The following is a 23,733-nucleotide window of genomic DNA, read 5'->3' as shown; positions in this document are numbered from 1 at the left end:
CCTGAGGCTGGGCGCACACACCAGGCCCTTCGAAAAGCTCACATTTTTTCCAGCTTTTCTCACCCAGTATCACTTCCTTTGTTAAGAGGAGGGGGTGGGGGAGGAGACGGAGGATGAGGAGGGAGGGGCTCGCGGGTGCCGCCGCCGCCCCCGCCCCCTCCCGGTGTGCGGAGCCCGATTGTCACTCAGCTCCCGCGCCGGGGGCGACAGAGCCGCAGGCGCCCGAGTCGAGTCCCAGCCAGCTACCATCCCTCTGGAGCTTACCGGCCGGCCTTGGCTTCCCCAGGAATCCCTGGAGCTAGCGGCTGCTGAAGGCGTCGAGGTGTGGGGGCACTTGGACAGAACAGTCAGGCAGCCGGGAGCTCTGCCAGCTTTGGTGACCTTGGGTAAGTCTGAGTCTCGGTTCGCCCCTGGGGCTCCCCAATGGGGGTGCAGGAGAGGGTTGAAAGAAGAGACCGGAATGCCCCCTTGGGGCAGGCCATGGGCAAGGGTCCCCGACAGAGCTGGAACGGGACCAGGGGACTGCTAAGATCCAGGCACTAGACGGGTCTCAAGTGGGTGGGCGCAGGGCAGGTGCGGGCACGCTGGGTAATAGGGAGAAACGCCCCAGCCTTGTCCTGGGCTCCGTCCCCAGACCCACGTCTGCCACCCCAGTCCCAGGTGCGAAACAGGGGCGCTACCTCTTTAAAAGCGTCCGGGGCTGAGTCTCTGCCGCACCATGTGATTGCTTGAAAGGCCGGGCTGGGAGCGCTGCGGCGGGAGCCGGAGGACTATGAGCTGCCGCGCGTTGTCCAGAGCCCAGCCCAGCCCTACCGCGCGCGGCCCGGAGCTCTGTTCCCTGGAACTTTGGGCACTGCCTCTGGGACCCCTGCCGGCCAGCAGGCAGGATGGTGAGCTCCCTGCATCCTGTTCTGTGCACAGGGGTGGGCAGAGCCAGTCATGGGAGACCCCTCTGTGCGTGTGTCTGTGTGTGCGCGCGCGCTGGGAGCTGCCTCACGCCTGATAAAAAAGCCAGTGGAGGAGTGAGCGCTGCTATTTTAAGTTGCTGAATGGAACCTCTGGGAATGATAAAGGGAAGGGACAAAGATTAGGCAGAGAAGGGTCCGGGTGCCCCTCCAGCCTGGGTAGGAGCTGCATGTGCCAAGTGGGACACATCTCCACAGGGTACCTGGAGTTCCAGGGCAGCCTGAGCTCCCTGCCCCTCCCAGACGGGTCTCCCCATCCCAGGCTTCCCTGACCACACAGGTGCTTGCCTCGTGCCCCTTGGTGCCCGTCTGCTGATGTGCCCAGCCTGTGCCCGCCATGCCGCCCTCCATCTCAGCTTTCCAGGCCGCCTACATCGGCATCGAGGTGCTCATCGCCCTGGTCTCTGTGCCCGGGAACGTGCTGGTGATCTGGGCGGTGAAGGTGAACCAGGCGCTGCGGGATGCCACCTTCTGCTTCATCGTGTCGCTGGCGGTGGCTGATGTGGCCGTGGGTGCCCTGGTCATCCCCCTCGCCATCCTCATCAACATTGGGCCACAGACCTACTTCCACACCTGCCTCATGGTTGCCTGTCCGGTCCTCATCCTCACCCAGAGCTCCATCCTGGCCCTGCTGGCAATTGCCGTGGACCGCTACCTCCGGGTCAAGATCCCTCTCCGGTGAGTCCACAGCGCCGAAGGTACTCGCAGCACCGCATGATGGCTGGCTTGAGGGCCATCTAGAAAGGAAAAAAGGTAGAGCATAAGACCCCAAGTAAGCCAGATGTTCTTTGGGCCATCGTGCTCCAGTCCTCACTCTGCCTTCCTGTGCTCCGCTCTGCAGTGCCAGAGAAACAGGAGGGGGATGGGTGGCTGGAGGACTGTACTGTGAACTTACCAGTGCCCATGACCTCAGAGCTGAAGCTCTTGCAGCCAGGGAACCTGAGGCTGCCTGTCAGGCCTGGGTTGGAGGTGGGAGATTTGGAGGAGCCACTAAGATGGGGTCACAGTAAGTGCTGGGTAGGAATGAGCTGAGCTCTGCCAGTCCCAGGGAAGAGGAAGAGGAAGAGGCAGAGAAGAGAGTTAGGGTGCGGTGGGAACATACTGAGGGTGGCACAACAGGGGCAGGAGTGCTGCTTCTCCAGCCAGACCACGGCAGGCTTCCCGAAGGCACGCTTTGGCTCTCTCGTTCACCAGGTATCTCTGTGCTAGCCAGCTGTTCCTTCCAGGGCTTTCCAGCTGAACCCAACAGTCTGATTACCTTTGCCTCACTCCCACTTATGGGACCTCTGTTACAGACAGGAGGAAGGAAAAATGCTGGTGCCTACTCCTCATATTGCTGTTCTGTTGCAAAACCACCTCTTTGCTGGTCACAGTAGAGGTGCTTGTGCTGCTCCCAGGCAGCACTGGGATGGGTGGCCTGCTGGTGCCATCCTCAGTGTGGGTGTCCAGCCCATGTTGGAGCTCCCTGCCAGGCCACAATCTCATCACCAGGCAGTGCCTTGGGCCACCAAGTGCCAGCGAGTGCCTGGGCATATTGCCAGGGACTGGCCCTGCTGGGACGCTCTCGTGAGGCATGCTTGCCCCCTCTTTGAATTCTTGCCCCCAGTAGATTCCTTTTCTCCTGGGGAGCTCTGGCCATCTCCAGCACCTGCCACCCCCGGCATAGCTTCTCTGGGATGTAGGGCCTCTGACCTCACTTGGCCCCTTGCCCGGGCAGGCCTAGGGACCCATGTTTCTCCCTTTGTGTTACATTTGTGCACATTGAACTTTTCAAAGCCTTTCTTACATGCATGATTTTTTCCTGTTATCATCATGCCGCTGTAAGGGAGGTGGAGCAGGAGCTTTTAAAGGGGGAAACTAAGACTCAGAGGGTCTCCTTGAAGCTCACTCAGAAGTGTGATCTAATTATCTGCCTTCCTTCCTGATTCCCCATGCCCAGTGGCTTGATGCCAGTCTCTCTGCCCTGTCTACCTCCCTCCACCCTCCAGGTTTTCCAGGGAAGGTGGGGTGAAGAAGGGAACACAGCCAGAAGCCCCATAGGCTCATCCACTGAGGGGCCCACATGCTGCCATTAGTCCCAGGTTGCTGCTGGGCTGCACATAAAAAGCTAGTCTCAGTGCATTAGAAGAGCGGGGCCTCTGAGCCTGGCCATTATAACAAAGTGTTGCCACATTTGGAAACTCATGCAGATGTCCAGCTGTAGGAAGGCTGCTGGAGAAATTCTGTCTGCTGAGTGAGTGTTAAGGTGAGCCAAAGGTCCCGTCTTGCTATGACAGAATGCACCCTACTTGCCCTGTGGGGCTGGGATGGCTGCACTGATGGGAACAGCAGACTTATTCCTTCAGGAGGCAGCTGCTGTGGCTTTGGAGCTGGGGTCCTGGGGAGCTGTCCTTTGAGGGTGGAGGCAGAGACCTGCACAGAGGCTGCCATGGGCCTGAGTTCAAATCCTTGCTGGGAATTTCTAGCTGTGCAAAAGTCACTTACCTAACCGCTTTAAGCTTTAATGTCCTTATGTATAAAAGGGAACATTAATAATAGTGCCTACTCCCTAGGGTTATTGGAATAATTTAATGAACTCATATATGCGAAGCACTTGTATTAATATTATACCTCATATATGCAAGCCATAGGGAGGTCTTATTTGTAGTTTTATTGTCACTATTAACATATGGCTCAAGTGTGGCTGGATAGGTGAGCCCTACTCCTGCCACTCATGCTTTTAGGTGTCATTCGGTGTCAACACATACACACGAAGAAACACGCACACAAACACATACGCAACACATCTCCCAGGAGGTGTCTAAGTACTGTGAAGTTATATCTATACATGTTTCTACTCCTCTGGTGCAGTGTTGGTGCCTCAAGGCAGCAACCACATCTTATCTGTTTCTGCAAATTCTTCAGAATGCCCAGCTCAGTGTCTGGCACATCACAGACCCTCAGTAAACGTTGATTGAATTGGCCAGGTTTACGGAACACACACAGTTGAGCCTCAAGCCTATCTTCCAGAAGTCTAACCTCTCACTTTCTTGCTGTGGGCTAGACCTGTCCCCACTTCTGATTCAGGGCCATGACCACAGATGCCCCCACTGGCTCAGCGTGGCTCCTTGACAGCCACACACCAGCAGTGCCCGGGAGTGTCCTGCCCCATGGAGAGGAGCCTTTCTCCTGAGTTAGGGAAAGGCTGCTGGGGCCTCACTTCTCAAGCAGGGATCCTGGCTGAGGTGTTGGGCCATTCTGGGCTCCTGCGTGGCACTGCCCAGGTCCCCTCCAGGAGGAACAGCATGCTTTGCTCCCCTCTACGTGGCTGGAGTCAGCAGGCTGCTGGGTCTATGAAACTCCTCTTGGCCAGAGGTCCCCAGGCACCAGGCTTGCTGCCCTGACATGCCAGTCAAAGGTAGATGTGGCCCTGGGCACAGAGAGTCATACTGACCGAGCACTGGTGAGGCGTGTCTGGGGCACCCGGATACAGGTGTCTGCTGGCTATCACCAAGTGGGGCATGGTTTGGTCAGTCAACCACAAATTTTCTTTCTTTCTACTTGGCAGAAAACCAAGAGAGAAAAGAGATTCACACCATATAATATGATCCAGTTACAAAATTTTTTCTTTTTAAACTCAAATTGTTGATTCATCAGTAACCTGTGGTCATTTGCATATAATTTGCACGCTATTTGCATAGCACCTCCCCATGCTTGGTAATTGAAGCCCTATTCCCCTCAGCTCCTGTTCTAGGGAATCTCTATTATTTGTCCCTTAACCCCTCACCCAGAGCTTTCTTGGTGGCAATTTGGTGCCTACTCCCGAGGGCTAGTTGTAGGGAAGTGTGCCAACAGAGGGCTCCCTGACCAGACCTCTCTGTGGGAAGGAGACCCTAGCAAGGGGGCTGTCCATGGCCAGCTGGGTTGGAGTGGAGTGAGGGATGGTGGGTGTTTGCGAGTCAGGCAGACCTGAGTTTGAACCTTGCTCTGTTACTAATTAGCTATGCAACCTTTGATAAGTTATTCAGCCTCTCTGAGCCTTTCCCCTTCACCATCTGTTAAATGAAGGGGTTGGAGGTGGGGCATGGTGGCTCATGCCTGTAATCCCAGCACATTAGGAGGCTGAGATGGGTGTATCCCTTGAGACCAGGAGTTCGAGATCAGCCTGGACAACATGGTGAAACCCCATCACTACTAAAAATACCAAAAACAAATAGCTGGGCGTGGTGGCACATGCCTGTCATCCCAGCTACTTGGGAGGCTGAGACAGGAGAATCACTTGGACTTGGGAGGCGTATATTGCAGTGAGCCGAGATTGCGCCACTACACTCTAGCCTGGGCAACAGAGCAAGACTCTGTCTCAATATAAATAAATAAATAAAAAGAAAGAAATGAAGGGGTTGGATTTGAGGTCTCTGAGGTACCTTTCAGCTCTAATTCTGTGGTTCTTCCTTATCCTGACTCCTGCCAGTGCTGTGTTGGGATCCCGGGAGGGTTTTGTTGTGTTGTGTGTTTTAGCTCCTAGTGAGTGTATGCTAGGAACAATGCTATGTTTTTAATATATTTTATCTCATTCAATGTTCATAGTCTCACTAGTAGAGCTTATTGTTACCCCCATTGTATAGACAATTCTTTTTTTTTTTTTTGAGATGGAGTCTCGCTCTGTCGCCCAGGCTGGAGTGCAGTGGCACAATCTCAGCTCACTGCAACCTCCACCTCCCAGGTTCAAGCGATTCTCCTGCCTCAGCCTCCTGAGTAGCTAGAATTACAGGTGCATGCCACCATGCCCAGCTCATTTTTTGTATTTTTAGTAGAGATGGGGTTTCACCATGTTGGCCAGGCTGGTCTCGAATTTTTGACCTCAAGTGAGCCACCCGCCTTGGCTTCCCAAAGTGCTGGGATTACAGGCGTGAGCCACCTCGCCTGGCCTCTCTATAGACAATTCTTTAGCTAAATTGAGGGCTGAGGCTTGGGGAGTTTCAGTAACTTGCCCAAACAGCTTGTCAGGGGCAGAAGCAGGATTTGACTCTAGGCCTAACAGATGCCTTTAACCAGTAAGCCCATGTGTATCTTGCGTCAGCCCAAGAAGCTGTAGGATTTTTGGAGGAGTTTCTATGAAGTTGTCAGTAGGGTGATTTTTCTCCTCTGATCTTTGCCAATGGCCTCTGCACTCTGCTCAGTCCCCGCCCAGCATCTTCCCCTCCCTCCACCTTCACTCCAGTGGGCAGTTGAGCCCTTGGCAGTTCCTGCCTCTGTCCATAGCTGGAAGCCTGCTCCACTGGGCTGCTGACCCGGGGAACCACAGCAAGGAGTGGTGGAGGAGCCCGGCGTGCTGAGCCAGAGTGGGGAAAGAAATCTGGTAAATTAGGGCATGTTTGCTTTTAGGCATCAATTTAGCTGTCCCCACCCTGGCTAGCCTGGGCTTTTCTTGACAACCCTGAAATGCCTTGTGTGCCGTCATGCCCCCGCAGGTGACTGTCTGTGGCTTCTGGGTCCCAGAACAGTTGCTCTCAGGTCATGCCTTCTGCTTTCAGAGAGGTAGGCCGTCTTCAGATCCTGTATCTAAGGATGGATTAGTCATAGGCCTGGAGTGTCTAAGAGGGAAGAGGAGTTGGAGGAAGCCCTGAAGCTCAAACTCTCACACTTGCGGACTGAGGAGGAAACTGAGATTGGAGAGAGGAGGAGCTTACGCAAGATTACTTGGCTGGGAGTTCTTTCCTCCTCCCATCTGGATGCTTGCTCCCCCGCCTCTGATGTAAAAAGCTTGAGCAGAAGAGCTCTTTGCAGTCACCCGCCCCTCAAGGAACAGAAAAGGAAAATATGCAGCCTCAGTGGGTGAAGTCAGCAGATCAGTGGCAGGCTTAGAGGGGAATGAGGCGGAGGGAAGTTGCTTTGTGATTGAGAAGATAATTTCTCTGAATTAGGGATAGCTTTCAGGTGTGTTAGGCCAAGCGCTTGCTGGGCCAAGGGAGAACATGGCCTTTAATTGAAGAGGCATCTGGACTCCTTTCAAGTGTGAAAGCTTCCCCCAGCTGGCATCGGGTGGCTTCCCGGAAGTTTCTGAGTGCTTGAGGGGCAACCTGCCGAGGTGTCAGCTCTGCGTGGAAGCCGGAGAATGGCCAGGATGTCTTTTACCCAGAGGCAGATCTGTAGGGGCCGCACCCTGACATTTGCTATTTATTTCCAAGCATAAAAGCAATCCATGTTGATTGTGAAAAATGGAAGAAAGAATAAAGATGGTAAAATCACCAGTAATTCTACCACCTACAGAGAACTACCGTTAACATTTTGGTGTTCCAGAAAATTTTTCCACACACACACATATATATAGATATATTATTTTTACATATTGAGAACATCTATATATACATGGTTTTATATCCTATTTTATTCACTTAACATTATAAGCATTTCCCTGTGTCAACTAAAATGATTTTGTAAGGATTTTTATGGCGGTATAATACTGGATTGTATTATTACTCATCTTTTGGGTCTCAGCTAAAATGGGCTCTCCTTAGGGGGGCCTTCCCTGAGCCCCACCCCACCTGGACCAGTTTCCTCTGGTAGGCACTCAGGTTGGATCTCCTTCTCCTTCCAAGTCCACCACTCATCACCTGGGTAGCTTTCTAGTCAATGTCGCTCTTTCTGGGCTTGGTAAGTTCCCAAAGGCCAGGGACACATCTGCTTACATACCCCATTTCCCCATGCCTGGCACAGAGCAGGCATGCCGGAAAAATGTTTGAATAAATGAATATTTGAATATCATATTTTATTTATGCATTCTTATATCATTGGCTACTTCAATTGTTTCTGATTATTTATTGTTATGAAAAATGCTTTACTGTGTAACAAACCTGCACATGTACCCCTTAATCTATTAAAATAAAAGTTGAGGCTGGGCGCGGTGGCTCATGCCTGTAATCCCAACACTTTGGGAGCCTGAGGCAGGCAGATCATTTGAGGTCAGGAGTTCAAGACCATCTTGGCCAGCATGGTGAAATGCGTCTCTACTAAAAATACAAAAATTAGATGGGCATGGTGGTGCACGACTGTAATCCCAGCTACTTGAGAGGCTGAGGCAGGAGAATTGCATGAATCCAAGAGGCAGATGTTGCAGTGAGCTGAGATCATGCCACTGCACTCCAGCCTGGGCAACAGAGTGAGACTTTGTCTCAAAAAAAAAAAATAAATAAATAAAAGTTGAAATTATAAAATCAAACAAAAAAACACTTTAATGATTCACAATGTTCATAGGGTCAGAGCCAAGTCAGAACCTGGTAAATAGTGTAGGTGCTATCTAGAAAGATTGCCTTGTGAGGTTAAATATTTCCCAAGTCCCTTTACTCCAACTCTCCCTTCTCCCTCCCCAATTTTACCCACACTGCAAATCCCCAGGGGGCATTTGGCATTCTTTAGCCCACTTCCCCTTCTGGGCTGGGTTGGGCAGGACTGTATGGGCCCCAAGTCTAGTCCTTATTGCCTGGTCTCTTTCCTGAAGGCCTCGGCATCCTGATGGTGAGGAAGCAGTGTCCCTGGGAGAGGACTTGGGGTGAGGCACATCTTGGTTGGCCTCATTCGGCAGGTGGGGACAGACACATAGAGCAGAGAGGAAGGAAGTGGAGAGACACGGCTCCTTGGGCGGCATGAATCACTCCTTTAACCTCAGCCTTCTTAATTCAAGCCCAGAGGGAACTATCAGCTGCCGCAGTCCAAAGAAAAGCCTGGCAGATGGCCGTGGGGATAAGGAGAAGAAGGAGAGGCAGATGGGTGGGTCTTGGCATACACGTCCTCTTAGAAATACTGGTTTGAAGGTGGGCAGGGAGATGGGGGCAGCTGGCAAGGGGCTTCCCTGACCCCAAGGGAGAGGACATGGGGGTACCTTCTCCTGCCTTGCTCCTTACCCTGGAAGTTTATTCCCCAGCAGAACTGCAGAGAGGTGTGGGGCTGAGGGGCTGGCAACATCCATTTATCTATTTTATAAGTGTGCTTTGAGCACCTGCTATATGTCAGGCACTTGGCCAGGCCTGGGGATACACAGATGGGCAGGCTGATCTTGTTTCTACCTCTGTCTGACAGCTCGGAGTCTCTGCTGAGATGATGGATTCCCACAGACCAAGGTGGCCAAGGAGAAACTCTCACCCCACCTGTGGTGGGAGTGGGGATGGCAGGAGACTGGCAGCTGATGCCTTGCAGAGCTGGGCTGGGCAGCTGGATCCCACTCCACACTCACTCCATGCAGCTCAGGTTGTGTAGGAAAGGCTCTTTGAACTTACCTTCTTGCCTCTTGCTTCCCCTTTGAGAGAGGAGGGCAGCTGATTTGTCCCTACACCGGGCCCTGGTACAGATAGACCTACTCATTCATTAATTCATTCATTTTTTCATTTATTCAACAAATACTTATTGAGTGCCTCATATGAGCCAGGGTCTGTTGGGATACTTTCATTAATAAAACAGAGATCCTCATGGAGACTGAATTCTAATGAATTGGAAATCAGATGCTAGATAATAAATGCAATACCTAAATCATGTAGAGTGTTGGAAGGTAGAATGTGCTATTGAAAAAAGAAAAAGGGGGCAGGGTAAATGGGATTGGAAATGCCCCAGCCCAGAATGGGGCTGGGAGAAAGGGTTGCAACTTTAAATAGGGTGGTCCGTGAGGCTTTACTGAGAAGGCGCCATTTGACCAAAACCCTGGAGGTGAGGGAACACACCATGCAGATATAGGGAGGGCATGCCATGCAGGGGAAAGAACTAGAACAGAGGCCCTAGCATAGTAATGTACCTGAAGGGTTTAGGGACTAGCAAAGAGGCCTGTGGGGCTGAGATGGAGAGACAAAGGGAGAGAGTGGTCAGAGATAATGGGTCACTGGCCCAGGTACAGCATGGAGGCCACTGGAAAGACAATGGCTTTTACTCTGAGGGAAATGGTGAGCCATTGCAGGATTTAGAGCAGAGATGTGACATGATCTGACTTAGGCTTTAAAGGATCACTCTCTTTGCTGTGTTGAGAATGTGCTTTAGGGACAAGGGTGCAAACGGGAGTAGTTAGGTGCTATTGCAGTGATTCAGGTGAGGGAAGACGGAGGTGGCTCTAATCTGAACAATAGCAGAGGAGGTGGTGAGAAGTGGTTAATTCTGGATATGCATTTAAAATTTTTAACTTTTAATTTACTTTGTATCAAAGTAAAAATTTTATCCAGTAAAGTGCATAAACCTCAAGTACTCAGCTCTATAAAATTTTGCATATGTATATACCTATATACCACTACCTCGATCAATATTTAGGACACTTCCAGCATTGTATGGGGCTCCCTCCCCGTCAGTACCCTCCAAAAGGCAACCTCTATTTTGATCTTTATCCTTATAGATTGATTTTGGTTGTTCTTGAACTTTTATATGTGGAGTCAAGCAGTTTGTACCCTTTTATGTCTGGCTTCTGAAGCTCAAAATTCTTGCCAAGATTCATCCCTGTTACTGAATGGGATTTTTCCCCTCATTGCTGTTAGAATTCAATTGTATGAATGTACCATGATTTGTTTAAATTCATGATGTATTTTGAAAAAAAGAGCCAAAGAATTTGCTTATGGGTTGGATGTGGGAATTTTCCTATAGATTGGATGTGAGAAAGAAGAATCAATATGACCAGACTTTTACTTCTAAGCAACTGGGAGGATGGAGTTGGCATCATCTAAGGTGGGAAAGGCTGCAGGTGGTGGAAGGAAGAAAATGAGTTCGGATTTAGACATGCTGACTTTGGCGTGTCTAACAGACATCTCAGTGGAATGTTGAGCAGGTGGTTGGATATACAAGAATGAGAGGCCTGGGCGGGTGGTTGTAAATGTGAGAGCTATGGCATGTAGATGGGTTTAAATCCATGAGGCTGGATGAGATCCCCAAGAGAGACAGTGCAGATACAGAAGAGAGGAAGACCAAGAACCGAGCATTGAGAAAGTGGGAAAAGAGGAGGCACCAGCAAAGGAGACTGAAGGAGAACTCCAGACACAGGAAGAAAACTCAGACCCAGTGTGGTACCTGGAAGCCAAGTGTACACAGTCTACCAAGGAGGGTGGACAAATGGGTGAAGTGAGATAAGGACTGAGAATTACCAGCGGATTTTGCAAGGCCATTGGTGACCTTGACAAGGGCAATGTCAAAGGAGTGATGGGGGCAAAGCCTGAATGGAGAAAGCTCAAGAGAAAAGAGGACTGGGATTGAAGGCAGCTGGTATCGAGTACTCTTGAGGAATTTTGTTGCAAAGAGAGCAAAGGAATGGGGCAGTAGCTGTCAGGGGAAGTGGAAACGAGCTGTCTTACTCTGGGATTTTATTTATTTATTTATTTACTTTGAGACAGAGTCTCACTCTGTCACCCAGGCTGGAGTGTAGTGGCATGATCTCGGCTCACTGCAGCCTCTGCCTCCCGGGTTCAAGTGATTCTCCTGCCTCAGCCTCCCAAGTAGCTGGAATCACAGGTGCATGCCACCATGCCTGGCTAATATTTGTATTTTTAGTAGAGACAGGGTTTCACCAAGTTGGCCAGCCTGGTCTCAAACTCCTGACCTCCAGTGATCTGCCCGCCTCAGCCTCCCAAACTGCTGGGATTACAGGCGTGAGCCACCGTGCCTGGCCCACTGTGTTGTTTTTAAGATAGAAGGGAGGTTAGTGCATTTGTGTGCTCACAGAAATGATCCAGCAGAGAATAAAACACTAGTGATGAAACAAAGGAGAGAATTTCTAAAGTGATGTCCTAGTTTAGGCTAGTGGGACATAAGTGGAGAGACAGGCTTTAGACGGGATCCTGGAGGCTCTTCTGTGGCAACATGTGGCATCTGTGGGCGCAGATGCTGGTAGGTGAAGCTCTCTCCTGATTCTTCCCATTTTCGTAGTGAATTGGGAAGCAAGATCACCAGCTGAGAGTGAGGATGCAGTAAGAGGTGGTGGAGAGAGCAGCAAGCGTGAAATAATTCTCTAGGAAGTGGGAGAGTGACTAGGCTCAGGAAGTCTAGTATAATTGGGGGCAGCATGAAGGGCCCCCCTTAAGTTTGCAGTGATGAATTTGAAGTGCAACTCAGCAGTGTGGTTGTGCGTTTCTCACCAGCCATGTTCAGCTGCATGGGCACAGGCATGGAAGAGGCAGAGAATTTATTCCTTCATTAACTCAGAATGGCAGATGCATGATGAGATTAAGGACCTTACCATGGGCAAGAAGGGGGCTCGGGTCTCTGCCCTCATGGAACTTACAGGCTAGCAGGGAGCGAGAGCCCATGGACATGCCATCAAGCAGGTGGCTTTGACTGCAATTTGTGAACTCAGAGGGAGCCGTGCTGGTATTCTCTGGGGCGGGCCCTTGTTGGTTTCTCCAAAACCCCACGTCGATGTCCAGAGGGACCCACAAGGGCTTCAGTAAGGCCTTGGAGGCCTTGTGGTTCATGGTCAAGAGTTTGGATTTTTTTCTAAGTGTGCTATGAAGCCTCTGAGTGGTTTAAGCAGGGAATCACATAATTCAGATTACATTTTCAAAAGGTCAAAAGTCCTTGAGAAAATATTAGCAAATCAAATCCGGTGATATAAAAAGGATAATATATCACCACCCGAAAGGGTTCATTCCATCTAGGCAAGGGTGGTTTAACATTTGAAAAAAATCAATCAGTGTAATTCATCACACCAACATAAGAGGGTCACTCTGCCTGCTCTGTGGAGGATGGGTTGGAGTGGGGTTACAGAGGATGTAGGGAGGCTAGTTAGGATTGGGGGGCAGCAGGCGGGGCTTGAGGCAGGCAGGGAGTGGAGGAGGCTGTGGAGATGGACAGAACTGGAAAGATTTCAGGCATGTTAGAGTTGGAACCAACTGGAAATAGGTTGAGGTGCAACGTGGGAGAAGGAATCCAATGTGACGATCCAGGCTTATGGCTTAAGCCACTGGGTGGATGGTGATGCTGTTTCTGGGGATGGGGAAGGGTGGGGAGGAAGAAGAAATTGGAGGATGATTCAGATCCTATTAGGTATCCAAATGGAAGCACTGTGATGGCAGGGTCGCTGGTGTCTTCTCTCTTACCACTCCCCAGCTCTCCTCCCCTGGTGTGGTCAGGAGGAGGGGCTCTCTCTTACCTCACACAGCCTCATAGAAGGGTCTCTTAAACACCCACCAATCCAGACATTCCCAGGTGCCTTCAGCCACTCCAGCTGCTCTCTTTCCACCTTACTTCTTAGGAAGCCATTGCTTTCTCAGGCTGGGACCACAGCAGTAGGAACATGAGTCTTCAGGCTCCCTGAAGCTTCCAGAAGGAGACAGCAGAGTTGGGGGGCTCACTGGCTAGGCTCTTTCAGAATGTGGCACAGTGGCTTCTGGGACATTAAGGCCTCCTTTCCCTACCCCAGGCCTCTGCCCCTCCCCAGTAAGCCTTTGGAGAATCCTGGCCTCTGCATGCCTCCAGGGTCTCATTTCTTATCATTGCTGGAATGCAGCCAGTGGTCTGTGTTGTGGATTGTGTTAACTCGTGCACAGTGGTTCCCACTCTGACCCGCAACAATCAGGGTCCTCTCATAGCTGCTGTAGAGCACTGAGTGGCCCCATTTCAGCGAATGCAGCTGAGAACCTGGTCAATCAATAAGCAGGCATCACCAAGTGTCAGATCTAGCCCAGCCCTGATGGCAGAGCAGGTGGGATGGGGGAGCCCCAGGGCTGGCACGGGGGCACGCTGTGTCCCAGTCATCCTGGTCTGCTCGTGGCAGCCCCATCAGCTCCTACATGCAGAAATCATGTCCTTTTGCCTCACGTAGGAGAGAACACTTTGCACTGCAGTTGGCAGAGTTGGTGTGGGCGGTGAGAGCCAGACCTCTCAGCTCTCACCATGCACCCTGCTCTCAGAGGCTACCGGTTTCCAGTTCTCACTTCCCCACCTCTGGGAGAGCAGGGGCTGAGACTCCAGCATGGCAAGAGCTGGTTCTCAGCTCCTTTTCTCTATTTCCACAGAACTGAGGGCTCTGAGGCACACCCACACTGCTGGAATGGTACCTCACCAGTGATTCTCTTGGGGGCAGGAGAGGGGACGGTCTGTTTGAAAAAAGCTCCTCTAACCTGGATTTTTTTTTTTTTTTGAGGTAGAGTCTCGCTTTGTTGCCTAGGCTGGAGTGCAGTGGCACGATCTCGGCTCACTGCAACCTCAGCCTCCTGGGTTCAAGTGATTCTCCTGCCTCAGCCTCTCGAGTAGCTGGGACTATAGGCTCATGCCACCATGCCCAGCTAATTCTTTTCTATTTTTAGTAGAGATGGAGTTTCACCATGTTGACCAGATTGGTCTCGAACTCCTGGCCTCAAGCGATCCATCTGCCTCGGTCTCCCAATGTGCTGGGATTACAGGCATGAGCCACCACACCCGGCCTAACCTGGATGTTTTTAATGATCCCCCTTTCCAAGAGACATCTTCCTCCTGCTGCTTTACAGAGACACTCTAATGAACTGAAGGGTAAGAGCAGTCTCCCCAGGCAGTCAGACTGGAGGAAAAATCCTAGTTCAGGCACTTAGAGCTGTGTTGTCTTGGATAAGTTGCTTAACCTTTCTGAGCTGCTTCCATTTCCTCTTCTATAAAGCAGGATTCATAATACCTCCTTCCTAGGGTTGCTGTGAGGCTGGGAGATAGTGTACGTTCAAGGGCTGGCACATAGTAGGCACTCCGTAAGTGGGGCTGTTACTGTTGTTAAATAATCCAAAGTTTGTTTTTTATTTACCACTTGATGTTATGTGACCACTGTGATCCCTGTGGGTTCCGGTCAGTGGCAAAATGATTTGCATGCACTATGAGGGCAGGGCGTGGTACTGTCCAACTCTCCTGCCCATCATAACGAGCACCTAACACGTGTCTGACTGGCACTTAGTAGGTGGCTTAATCAATGTCTGTGGAGTGAAGAAATGAGGGAATGCTCCAATGGAGGAAGGACACCTTAGTGGGGAAGACTGAGTAGCCAGGTTGGGAAGATGTCATTTGGATATTTTATATTTGCCTACAGAAGACAAAGGCAGGTGATGGAGAAGGAAAGGTTATTTAATTAAAACATCCCTAAGAGTTCAGAGGGTGGGGTGCACAGAGGGGTGAATGGGATCACCGGAGCTTGTACAGCAAGTTAGGGTGTGAGTATCCTGGTCTCCTGACTCTCACCTTGGCTCCCTGCTGTCCCCATGCTGCCTGTTTGTATGTGGGGAAGAGTGTTGACATGACTCTGCTTCCAGGGTGTGAATAGTTCCTCCTGATCCCCCTTTCTCCTGGAGGCCTTGTCCTGTGCAGCTCCTGGTGGGGAGCTGGCTCTGAGGGAGCTGAAGTGAGGGCTCCCCTGGGGCCTGGCAGCTCTGTAAATTGACTCTAGGGAGAAAACTGTTCAGTGTGTTTGGGGACTCAGCAGGCTGTGCCCAGCACACACACCTGCTGCAATGCCCTGTTCTCTGTAAACACAACACCCCCACCCACCATTATGGTCCCCTGGGGCCATAACTGGGAGAGCTGATAGAGTGGCCTGGATGACAATGATGCAAACAACATTCAGAGTGGCTGTGTCAGGTCCCAGGGGCTAATAACAACTTAGAATGAGGGGTGTTGTCTTAGTCTGTTTTCTGTTGCTGTAACAGAATACTACAGACTGAGTGATTTACAAAGAAAGAAAGTTTATTTGGCTCATGGTTCTGGAGGCTGGGAAGTCCAAGAGCACGGTGCTGGGGTCTGATGAGGGCCTCCTTGCTGCATCACGGTGGAGGGCATCACATGGTGAGAGGGCAAGAACATGCCAGCTCAGATCTCTTGTCCTCTTCTTATAAAGCCACCAGTTCCATTGGGGTGACCCCTACCTTGATGACCTTATCTAATCCTAATTACCTCCCAAAGATCCCACCTCCAAATGCCATCAGCATAAGAATTTGGGGATTAAGTTTTCAACACATGAAATTTGGGTGACACAGTCAGGTGTGAAGGCATGAAGCACCCCCCTCCACCACCACAGTGGCTTCAGGTTCTTAGTGGGGTATGCGTATTCACATATGCACACCTGTGTGTCTGTATGTATGTGTGTGCAGGGGGTTATAGCTTTTTAATCTTTATTTGTAAGTCAAAAAATAATATTCTTGGCTTCCAGACCTTTCCTTCAATTCTGCTTGCTCACTTCCATGCAGCCCCTGCCCCCAGTCCCTCATTCTCCATGGTCCAGACAAAAGTCTGAGCCAAACTAATCTGTTTCCTGTTTGTGCCCCACCCATTAATCCTTCTTGATGTAGAACGAAGTTCACATGTTCAAGTCAACAAGTGTTTTCTGACGGCATAAGTCTGTCCTCAAGGGCATAGATCCACAGTCAGTGTGGAGACAGACACGTTTCCAACGGCCACGGTGGCAGGAGGCCTGAGCAGGCCTGGCCCACACCCAGGCACACAGCACGAGGCCACCTCCCTGGCTTGGAAGCGCAGTGCCATACCTCCTTCCACCTGTACTCAACACTCACTTTCCTTGTCTCCCGGTCAGTCTCTTCTTAACCTGTCTAGGAGTTATGGAAAATGATAAAAGAAAGGGATTTGACATCAAGACTACCTCTTACACACACACACACACACACACACACACACACACACACACACACACACACAGCTGTTTCCTTCTCTTGTCTAATTTCTACTTAGTCTGTAACACTCAGCTCAGATGACACCTCCCCCAGGAAGCCTTCCTTGTTTTGCCTGCATGTTCCCACAGCTCCCTGTGTTCCCCTTTAACATAACCCTTATCAAATTGCACTGGCCTGTGAGCAATTTGAAAGTGGGGTCCAAGCCTATTCATCTCTATATCCACAGTGGTGGATAGTTTCTGCTGTTTCAGTGTTAATGAATCACTGAATGAATGGTAATAGTAGTGACGCTTGTGTGCTTAGGATTGCTAGGCCCTGTGCTAAATACTTTATGTGGATTATCTTGCTGAAATCCTTGTGCAATTTTATGAAGAGGTCCTAATAGTATTTTATACTAATAAATTAAATAATATATCCCCATTTTCCACATGAGGGAGCCGAGGCTCAGAGAAATTAAACTACTAGGTAACAGCCACACAGCTAAGTATAGCCAGAATTGTTGAATGAATAATTGAATGCATGAATGAAAAGATCTGTACTTGAGCCTTGACTCCAGTGCTTGCTGCTGGGTGACCTTGAAGAAATCACTTACCTCTGCGGGTCTCAGTTTATAGGATGGGCGCCATTCCAATCCCCACGGCGGAGCTGTCTGTGAGGCAGTGCTCTTGGAACAGGAGGGAGAATGGCTTCATTGTTCAGGGGTGAGTTGGCTCTGAGTGTGCCTGTGGAGGGGGTGCCCTGACAGGAAGAGTAGGGCCTGGACAATGTCCCCTCCCTGTCTGTGCAGACTTCAGCTGTGGGAGAGACACCGACTCACACTCACCTCCTGTGCAGAGGCCCCAGAGCCACCTCATCCTCAACGGTTCAAGCCCAGTGCCAGCGTGCAATTCAACTGCTGTGGGTTCCCTCCCCGCCATCCCCAAGGCATGGCTCCCTACCTTATGTGCCCAGGAGTTTGAATTCAGTCCACAGTCAAGGCGGGAAGAAAAAATGTTCAAAGGAGGAGAATCAAGGACAGGAGAGCCCCTCACCCCCCACCAGACTTATAAACCAATGTGTATAAGAGGTGGCCTTGATGTCAAATCCCTTTCTTTTATCATTCTCCACAACTCCAAGGCCTAGAGAGGTTAAGAAGAGACTGGCCAGGGGACGAGAAAAGTGAGTGTTGAGTCCAGGTGGAGTGAAGTGATCCCCCAATCTGCCCAGCACAGGGGAGACTTGGGGCTGGGAAACAGGATGCCTGAACTCTGGGCCTGGGCTGCCATGGTGCCCACTTGGAGGCCACCTTCCCCGCTGACCTGCACCCTTGTTAGTAAATGGGAATGGCAGCCCAGCCTGACTTCTCAGGGTTGCTGAGGCAGGTCCGGCCGCCTGTAAGGATCCGGTGAGTGGTGTGTGCAGGGGCTGACAGAAGGGAAGGGGCGCTGAGAGGCACAGAATCCTGAATGCAGCCTGGAGGGACACAACACAGCTTGGGCTTTGGAGTCTGGCTGGCTGAGCCAGTCTCCCAGTCCCAGCTCTGCCACCTGCTTGCTGTGTGCCCGTGGCTGTTCTCTCTGAGCCTGGGCTTCTACCTCGGTGAAGTGGAACTAATATTATATGCCTCACAGGACTGTGGGGAGAACCAATGTGTAACCACCATCTCTCTCCAGTTTCAGGGGCTCATTCCTCTTTTCCTGCTGTTTGGTGGGAGGGAGGAGGATGGATGGATAGTGGCGGGTGTGTCTGTCTGTCTCTGTTGCGGTTGGGGTGGACAGTGTGGCCTGAGGAGTTCCTTTACAAGCCTGCCAAGGCCTGAATTTGGCAAGCCCGGCCTTGGTGAAGTGGCTGTGGCAGGGCTGGGAGGTGTATAAAGCCCTGCACTCAGGTCAGAGTGTGTTCTGCCACTGCTCTGGGTATGGTGCCCGGGGCATCTGCCTCTGAAATGTCAGATGGGCACCTCCCTTCCTCCTTCCAGCTCCTCTGGGAGCCCAGGGGCTGCCTGGCACTAGAAGTTCTCAAGGAAGGAAGACTTGCAGTCTGGTGGGGGAGGGGTGCCTACATGTTGGGCATCTCCTCAATGTCAGGGGCGGGGGAGGGGCCTACATGTTGGGCATCTCCTCAATGTCAGGGGTGGCACTGCGTGACTTCTTTGGTAGCAGATTTAATTTTATTTAGTCTTGCAAGGCTGGTATCAACATCACTTTACTTCCCTTCGCCACTGCCTTCAGGGAGTTTCTAGGCTGAGGGCAAGACAGAATATAAGATCTTGGCCAGGCATGGTGGCTCATGCCTGTAATCCCAATACTTTTGGAGGCCAAGGTGGGAGGATTGCCTGAACCCAGGAGTTTGAGACCACTTGGGCAACATAGGGAGTCCCTGTCTCTAAAAATAATTTTAAAAATTAGCCAGATGTGGTGGTGTGATCCTGTGGTCCCAGCTACTTGAGAAAGTGAGGCAGGAGGATCGCCTGAGCCTGGGAGGTTGAGGCTACGGTGGGCCATGAGTGCCACTGCATTCCAGGCTGGGTGACAGAATGAGAGCCTGTCTCAAAAAAAAAAAAAAAAAAAAAAAAAAGAGAAAGAGAGAGAATACAAGATCTTGCAGATAACAGAGAAATCAGCACTGGCCAAGCTAAGAGGTCTGAGATTTCTGAGATGGAGAGTGCTGTGTTCACGAGCCAGGCCCGGTCTGGCCTGCTGCCTGGGTTCCTGTTGGTCCTGACGGCTTTCTCTCGGCCTGAGTCTGCTGCCTCAATCACATGTGCAGGGGAGCTACCTCAGGAGGTGTTGCTAGCATCATGGCAGCAGAAGTAATCCCACATGGTCCACAGAGGTGAGAATGGTGGAGATGGGCTGGAGAAGCAGCCCAGTAGGCCCCAGGAGTGAGGCATGATGAAGGGCCCAGGGAGACCCTCTCTGCCACCATTCCTTAGGTAGAGTGCTTCACGCAAAGAGCACCAGGCCCAGAGGCAGAGGAGACTGGGTTCAGTCTTAGCTTAAATACTAACCATCCAAGTTGTAGCCGTGGGCAGGCACTGAACCTTCCTGGGCCTCAATTTTCCCACCTGTAAAGTGGCAACCACAGAACCTGCTCTTCTTCGCTCACAAGCTGGGGTGTGCATTGGGTAGGATCGTTGGTTTCGTTGGTTTGGAAGTGCTCTGCCAGGGGTGTTGTGATGGACCGCTATCATTTTGCTGAGGCAGGGAGCCTCTTTGCCCTCTCTTCTCCCATCCTGGTTCCTGGCCTTTTTTTTCCTCGTATCGGGGGAGGTGGCTATCCATTAAGAGAAACTGGTCACTCTGGCGAATCTGTGACGGACCCTGCAGGGATTTGTGTTCCTATTTCCTTCATGATCCAAAACAATGCCTTTCTTTTTCTGGGCTTCCTCAATCACTCTCTTCCCCAAACAAGGTTGGAGAGAGCTCCTTTTGTGCCCGATATTGGGCCGAGTGCCACTGGGCCTTGCTACTCAAAGCGTGGTCAGGGACCAGCAGCCTTGGCATCTCCTGGGAGCTTGTTAGAAATGCAGAGTCTCAGTCCCCAGCCCAGATTGTCTGACTCATCATCTGCATTTTAAAAGGACCCCAGACGATTCATATGCACATGCACATTACAGTTTGAGAAGCTCAGACAATGAAGGATACTGGGGAATATAAAACCACAGTCCCTGTCCTCAGTTTCTTCACAGCCTCATGGGAATGGCAGTGCATGAAATACAAAACATTAACTTTAAAATCTACTCTTATAGTAATTTAGAAAGCTGGATTTGCTCACTCCACAATGTATAAATGTTTTGAAACATTACGTTGTACCCCATAAATATATACAATTAATGTTTTTCAGTAAAAAGAAATAAAATTCCATGAAATAAGCAAACAAAAGGCATGGTAGCTCATGCCTATAATCCCAGCACTTTGGGAGGCCGAGGGAAGCGGATCATTTGAGGTCAGGAGTCTAAGACCAGCCTGGCCAACATGATGAAACCCCGTCTCTACTAAAAATACAAAAATTAGCCAGGCGTGGTGGCGGGCGCCTGTAGTCCCAGCTACTCGGGAGGCTGAGGCAGGAGAATCACTTGAACTGGGGTGGCAGAGGTTGCTGTGAGCTGAGATCCCGCACAACTGCACTCAAGCCTGGGTGACAATGAGACCCTGTCTCAAAAAACAAACAACACAAATACATGCTTTGGAGGCAGCTGGCCTAGGTTGCAATGACAATTCTGGCCACTAGCTGTATGACCTTGGGCAAGTTGCCCAGTCTCACCTGTGGAGATGGATCCCTTCCTCCTAGGATGAAGAGCAGAGGAGGGCTGTATGTGAAAGCTCAATGCTAAATGGTAGCTCCAACATCACGGGCGGAGCAGACATCGGCTCCATCTTATGGATGAGGAGCCTAATGTTCTGAGAGGTGATGTGATTCACTAACAGCAGGTCTGAGTCTGATTCCAATCCAGGTCCTCTAATGCTGTCACAATGTTTTGCCTGTCACAGTGTTTTGTCACCCTGAGCCTTGGCCCCCCTAGCCAGCCAGTGTGCTCTATTGGAGACAGTGGGCACCAGCTGAGGTTGGGAGGGGAGAGAGCAGTGTGGTTGGTCAGGCGTTTGTGGAATTGGAAGTTGGAGGCCCTGGGGTCGGGCCCTCCAAATGTCCCAGACTGTCAGTGTTTCTATCAACTGGGTGAAGGAAGCCACTCTATGCCTGTTCCCCCACGTGCCCTCTGTGCCACTGCTCATGTGTCCACCCCTCTCCTGGCTGCAGTGCATGTCCTACCTGATTCTTGCCTGGTGGCGTTCCCCAAGGCCCATTACTACTGTCTCTCTGCATTTTTTTTTTTTTTTTAGACGGAGTTTTTGCTCCGTTGCCCCAGCTGGAGTGCAATGGCATGATTTCGGCTCACTGCAACCTCTGCCGCCCGGGTTCAAGCGATTCTCCTGCCTCAGCCTCATGAGTAGCTGGGACTACAGGTGCATGCCACCAAGCCTGGCTAATATTTGTATTTTTAGTAGAGACAGGGTTTCACCATGTTACCCAGGCTGGTCGCGAACTCTTGACCTCAGGTGATCCACCCTCCTCAGCCTCCCAAAGTGCTGAGATTACAGGCGTGAGCTACTGCACCCGGCCTGCATTTTCTTTTTCCAGCTCTGAGCACAGCACCTGGAAGTTTCCATGAATGGTGGATGGAAAAAAAAGGCTTTGATTTGATAAGCTTCTTCCTCCCCCACACACATCATGAGTTTCCCCCATCCAGGGTTGTGGCAGAGTGGAGTGATTTATAGGACTTTGCAGAAGTGGAAGAAATGACGGAAATTGAGTTTATTGATCAACCCTCAGAGAAGCTGCCTGGTAGGCTCCTGGCCTGGGATACTGCCAGCAGCTAACATGCTGCTCTGTTTTACCCGTGCAAATGACAGGGGCACAGACCAGCTCCCAGAGGAGGAGGAGGACAGGCTGTTCCCCACCTCCACCCAGGCCGGGAGTTGAGGAGAGGGGCTGGTCTTGCAGTGGGAGGAAGTGTGTTAGACTCCTGCGAGAACCACCTAATTAAGTGGCTTGAGATATCGGGGCTGAGTGGTTGAGGCGGGACCTTCGAGTGGAGACCCTGAGCATTCTGTAGAAGGCCCCTCAGCTGTGACTGTGGGGAGCAGAGCTCTGCTGCCTGCCAGGGGGGATGTTGTTGTTGAGATGAGCAAGAAGGCTCAGAATGGCTTCCTCTTACCAGTTTCTCCTACTTTCTTCACATTTAAGGTGATTATTCCAATAGTTGGCTTAATCTCTGCCATGTTTATAACTGTTTTCTAGTCATTATATTTGTTTTCTTTTTTTTTGCTTCTCTTTTTCTGCCTCTCTGGTTTTAATCGAGCATTTTATATGATTTCATTTCCTTCCCCAAATATTATTGAGTGCTTACTGTGTGCCAGGTCCTGTGGTAGGTGCTAGGAAGATGATTTTGAACCAGACTTCATCTTCGCCCTTCAGGTACTTGCAGTTATGTGCTCTGAGAGAAAAATAAAGAATTTTTCTGATTATCCCACATGGGGAAGGGAAGGGAAGGGAGCCAGCCCCCAGATGATCTAGGAGACCTCACATTCCCACTTCCTGCTGCATGTTGTTCTGGGGAGGGGGATCTCTGGCTCACCTGCACCCACTGGGTGAGCCTGGGTGCTCCCCACCTCCCACTGCATCTGTATGTCTGGGCCCCTCCTCCACAAAGCCATCCCTGGAGCTGGGGCAGAAGCCCCTGAGCACATGCAGTGGAGCAGGAGGGCTGCAGCTGATGCTAAACTCTTCTGTGTGCTCTGCCCTGGCCTGGGTGGCTGCTGGCTGGGGAGGACTGGTTCCTGGATTGGGCCCGGCCTGTGGCTTCTGTAGGGACTCTGTACATTGTGGGCTTGGTGAGTGCTTATGTGGAGGGACACAGGGCAAAGAGAGCATCAGGAGATACCACGGAGGGTCAATGGAAAACTGCTGGGTCCTGGGGTCCTTCCTGCTGTCATTTGGGCTCTACACCCCTTGGCCTGGTTGCAAGGTGGGGAGAAAGGCCAGGATCGGGGAGAATATGACTGTACTTCTTCCAGGTCCCAAAAGTGGTGTCTCCTTGAGTTCTGATGCAGCAGGAAGAACTGAAGTTAGACTCTGGGAAGGACTTTCTAATGTGGAAGCACAAGCTATGGAATGCGGAGCTGAGTGTGGGGGTGGACTCTTTCTTTGGAAAGATTTCCAAGGTGGTGAGCTCTTCCTGTCCTCTCTGTCCTCCCCCTATCTGCTGTCTGTTGAATCTTTTCCAGGGCAGGGGCTAGGTGCTGTGAGCTTTAGGGGGCCCTGACAGCCCAAGCTCAGTGAGAGCAGCTGCCTCCTCAGAGCACAGCATCCCAATCTCCCTGGCTCAAGAGGCACCTCCTCTTGTCACTCCAGGCTGTCAGCAGGCATCCAACCTGCTTTCTAGGTCCCAACCCCAGCTGGTGCCTTTGGGCTGATCTCGAGTCTGCATGGGATCTCTCCAGTGGGGGTCAGATTTACAGTCCCTTGGTGGAAACAGGCCTTCAGGCAGATGCCCTGTACCCTGCAAGCGTTCAGGGTTCCAGGCAAGCCAAGAGATACTCTGAAGGGAGGTGGGAGGAAAGGCGTGGGCTCACCCTGAGTCCGCCTCCCATATCTCCAGTATCCTCCCTGGCCACTTCCCCAGTGGAGCTTTACTGGGGTTCTCCAGGGAG

General features: G+C 51.2%; 1 protein-coding gene across 4 annotated transcripts in view; it reads left to right on the top strand.

Moving 5' to 3' along the window:
* The first annotated feature begins 256 nt into the window (after nucleotides 1-256).
* ADORA1 (adenosine A1 receptor) overlaps nucleotides 257-23,733 on the top strand; it is a 39,585-nt gene continuing 16,108 nt past the window's right edge. Inside the window, exons 1-3 of one of the 4 annotated variants that reach the window (XM_034944041.3) lie at nucleotides 257-386; nucleotides 736-890; nucleotides 1,322-1,643. In XM_034944041.3, the coding sequence (XP_034799932.1) occupies nucleotides 773-890; nucleotides 1,322-1,643 (440 nt within the window). In that variant the 5' untranslated portion in view covers nucleotides 257-386; nucleotides 736-772. Of the gene's footprint in view, nucleotides 387-735; nucleotides 891-1,245; nucleotides 1,719-23,221; nucleotides 23,245-23,733 lie in introns of those variants that run through there. The other 3 variants (XM_055109491.2, XM_034944046.3, XM_055109499.2) reach the window with 3 other exon arrangements.

Source organism: Pan paniscus, chromosome 1 (genome assembly GCF_029289425.2).
Source record: "Pan paniscus chromosome 1, NHGRI_mPanPan1-v2.0_pri, whole genome shotgun sequence".
Classification (NCBI taxonomy): domain Eukaryota; kingdom Metazoa; phylum Chordata; class Mammalia; order Primates; family Hominidae; genus Pan; species Pan paniscus.
The sequence above is the reverse complement of the archived record's forward strand: the minus strand, read 5'-3'. Positions and strand labels throughout refer to the sequence as shown.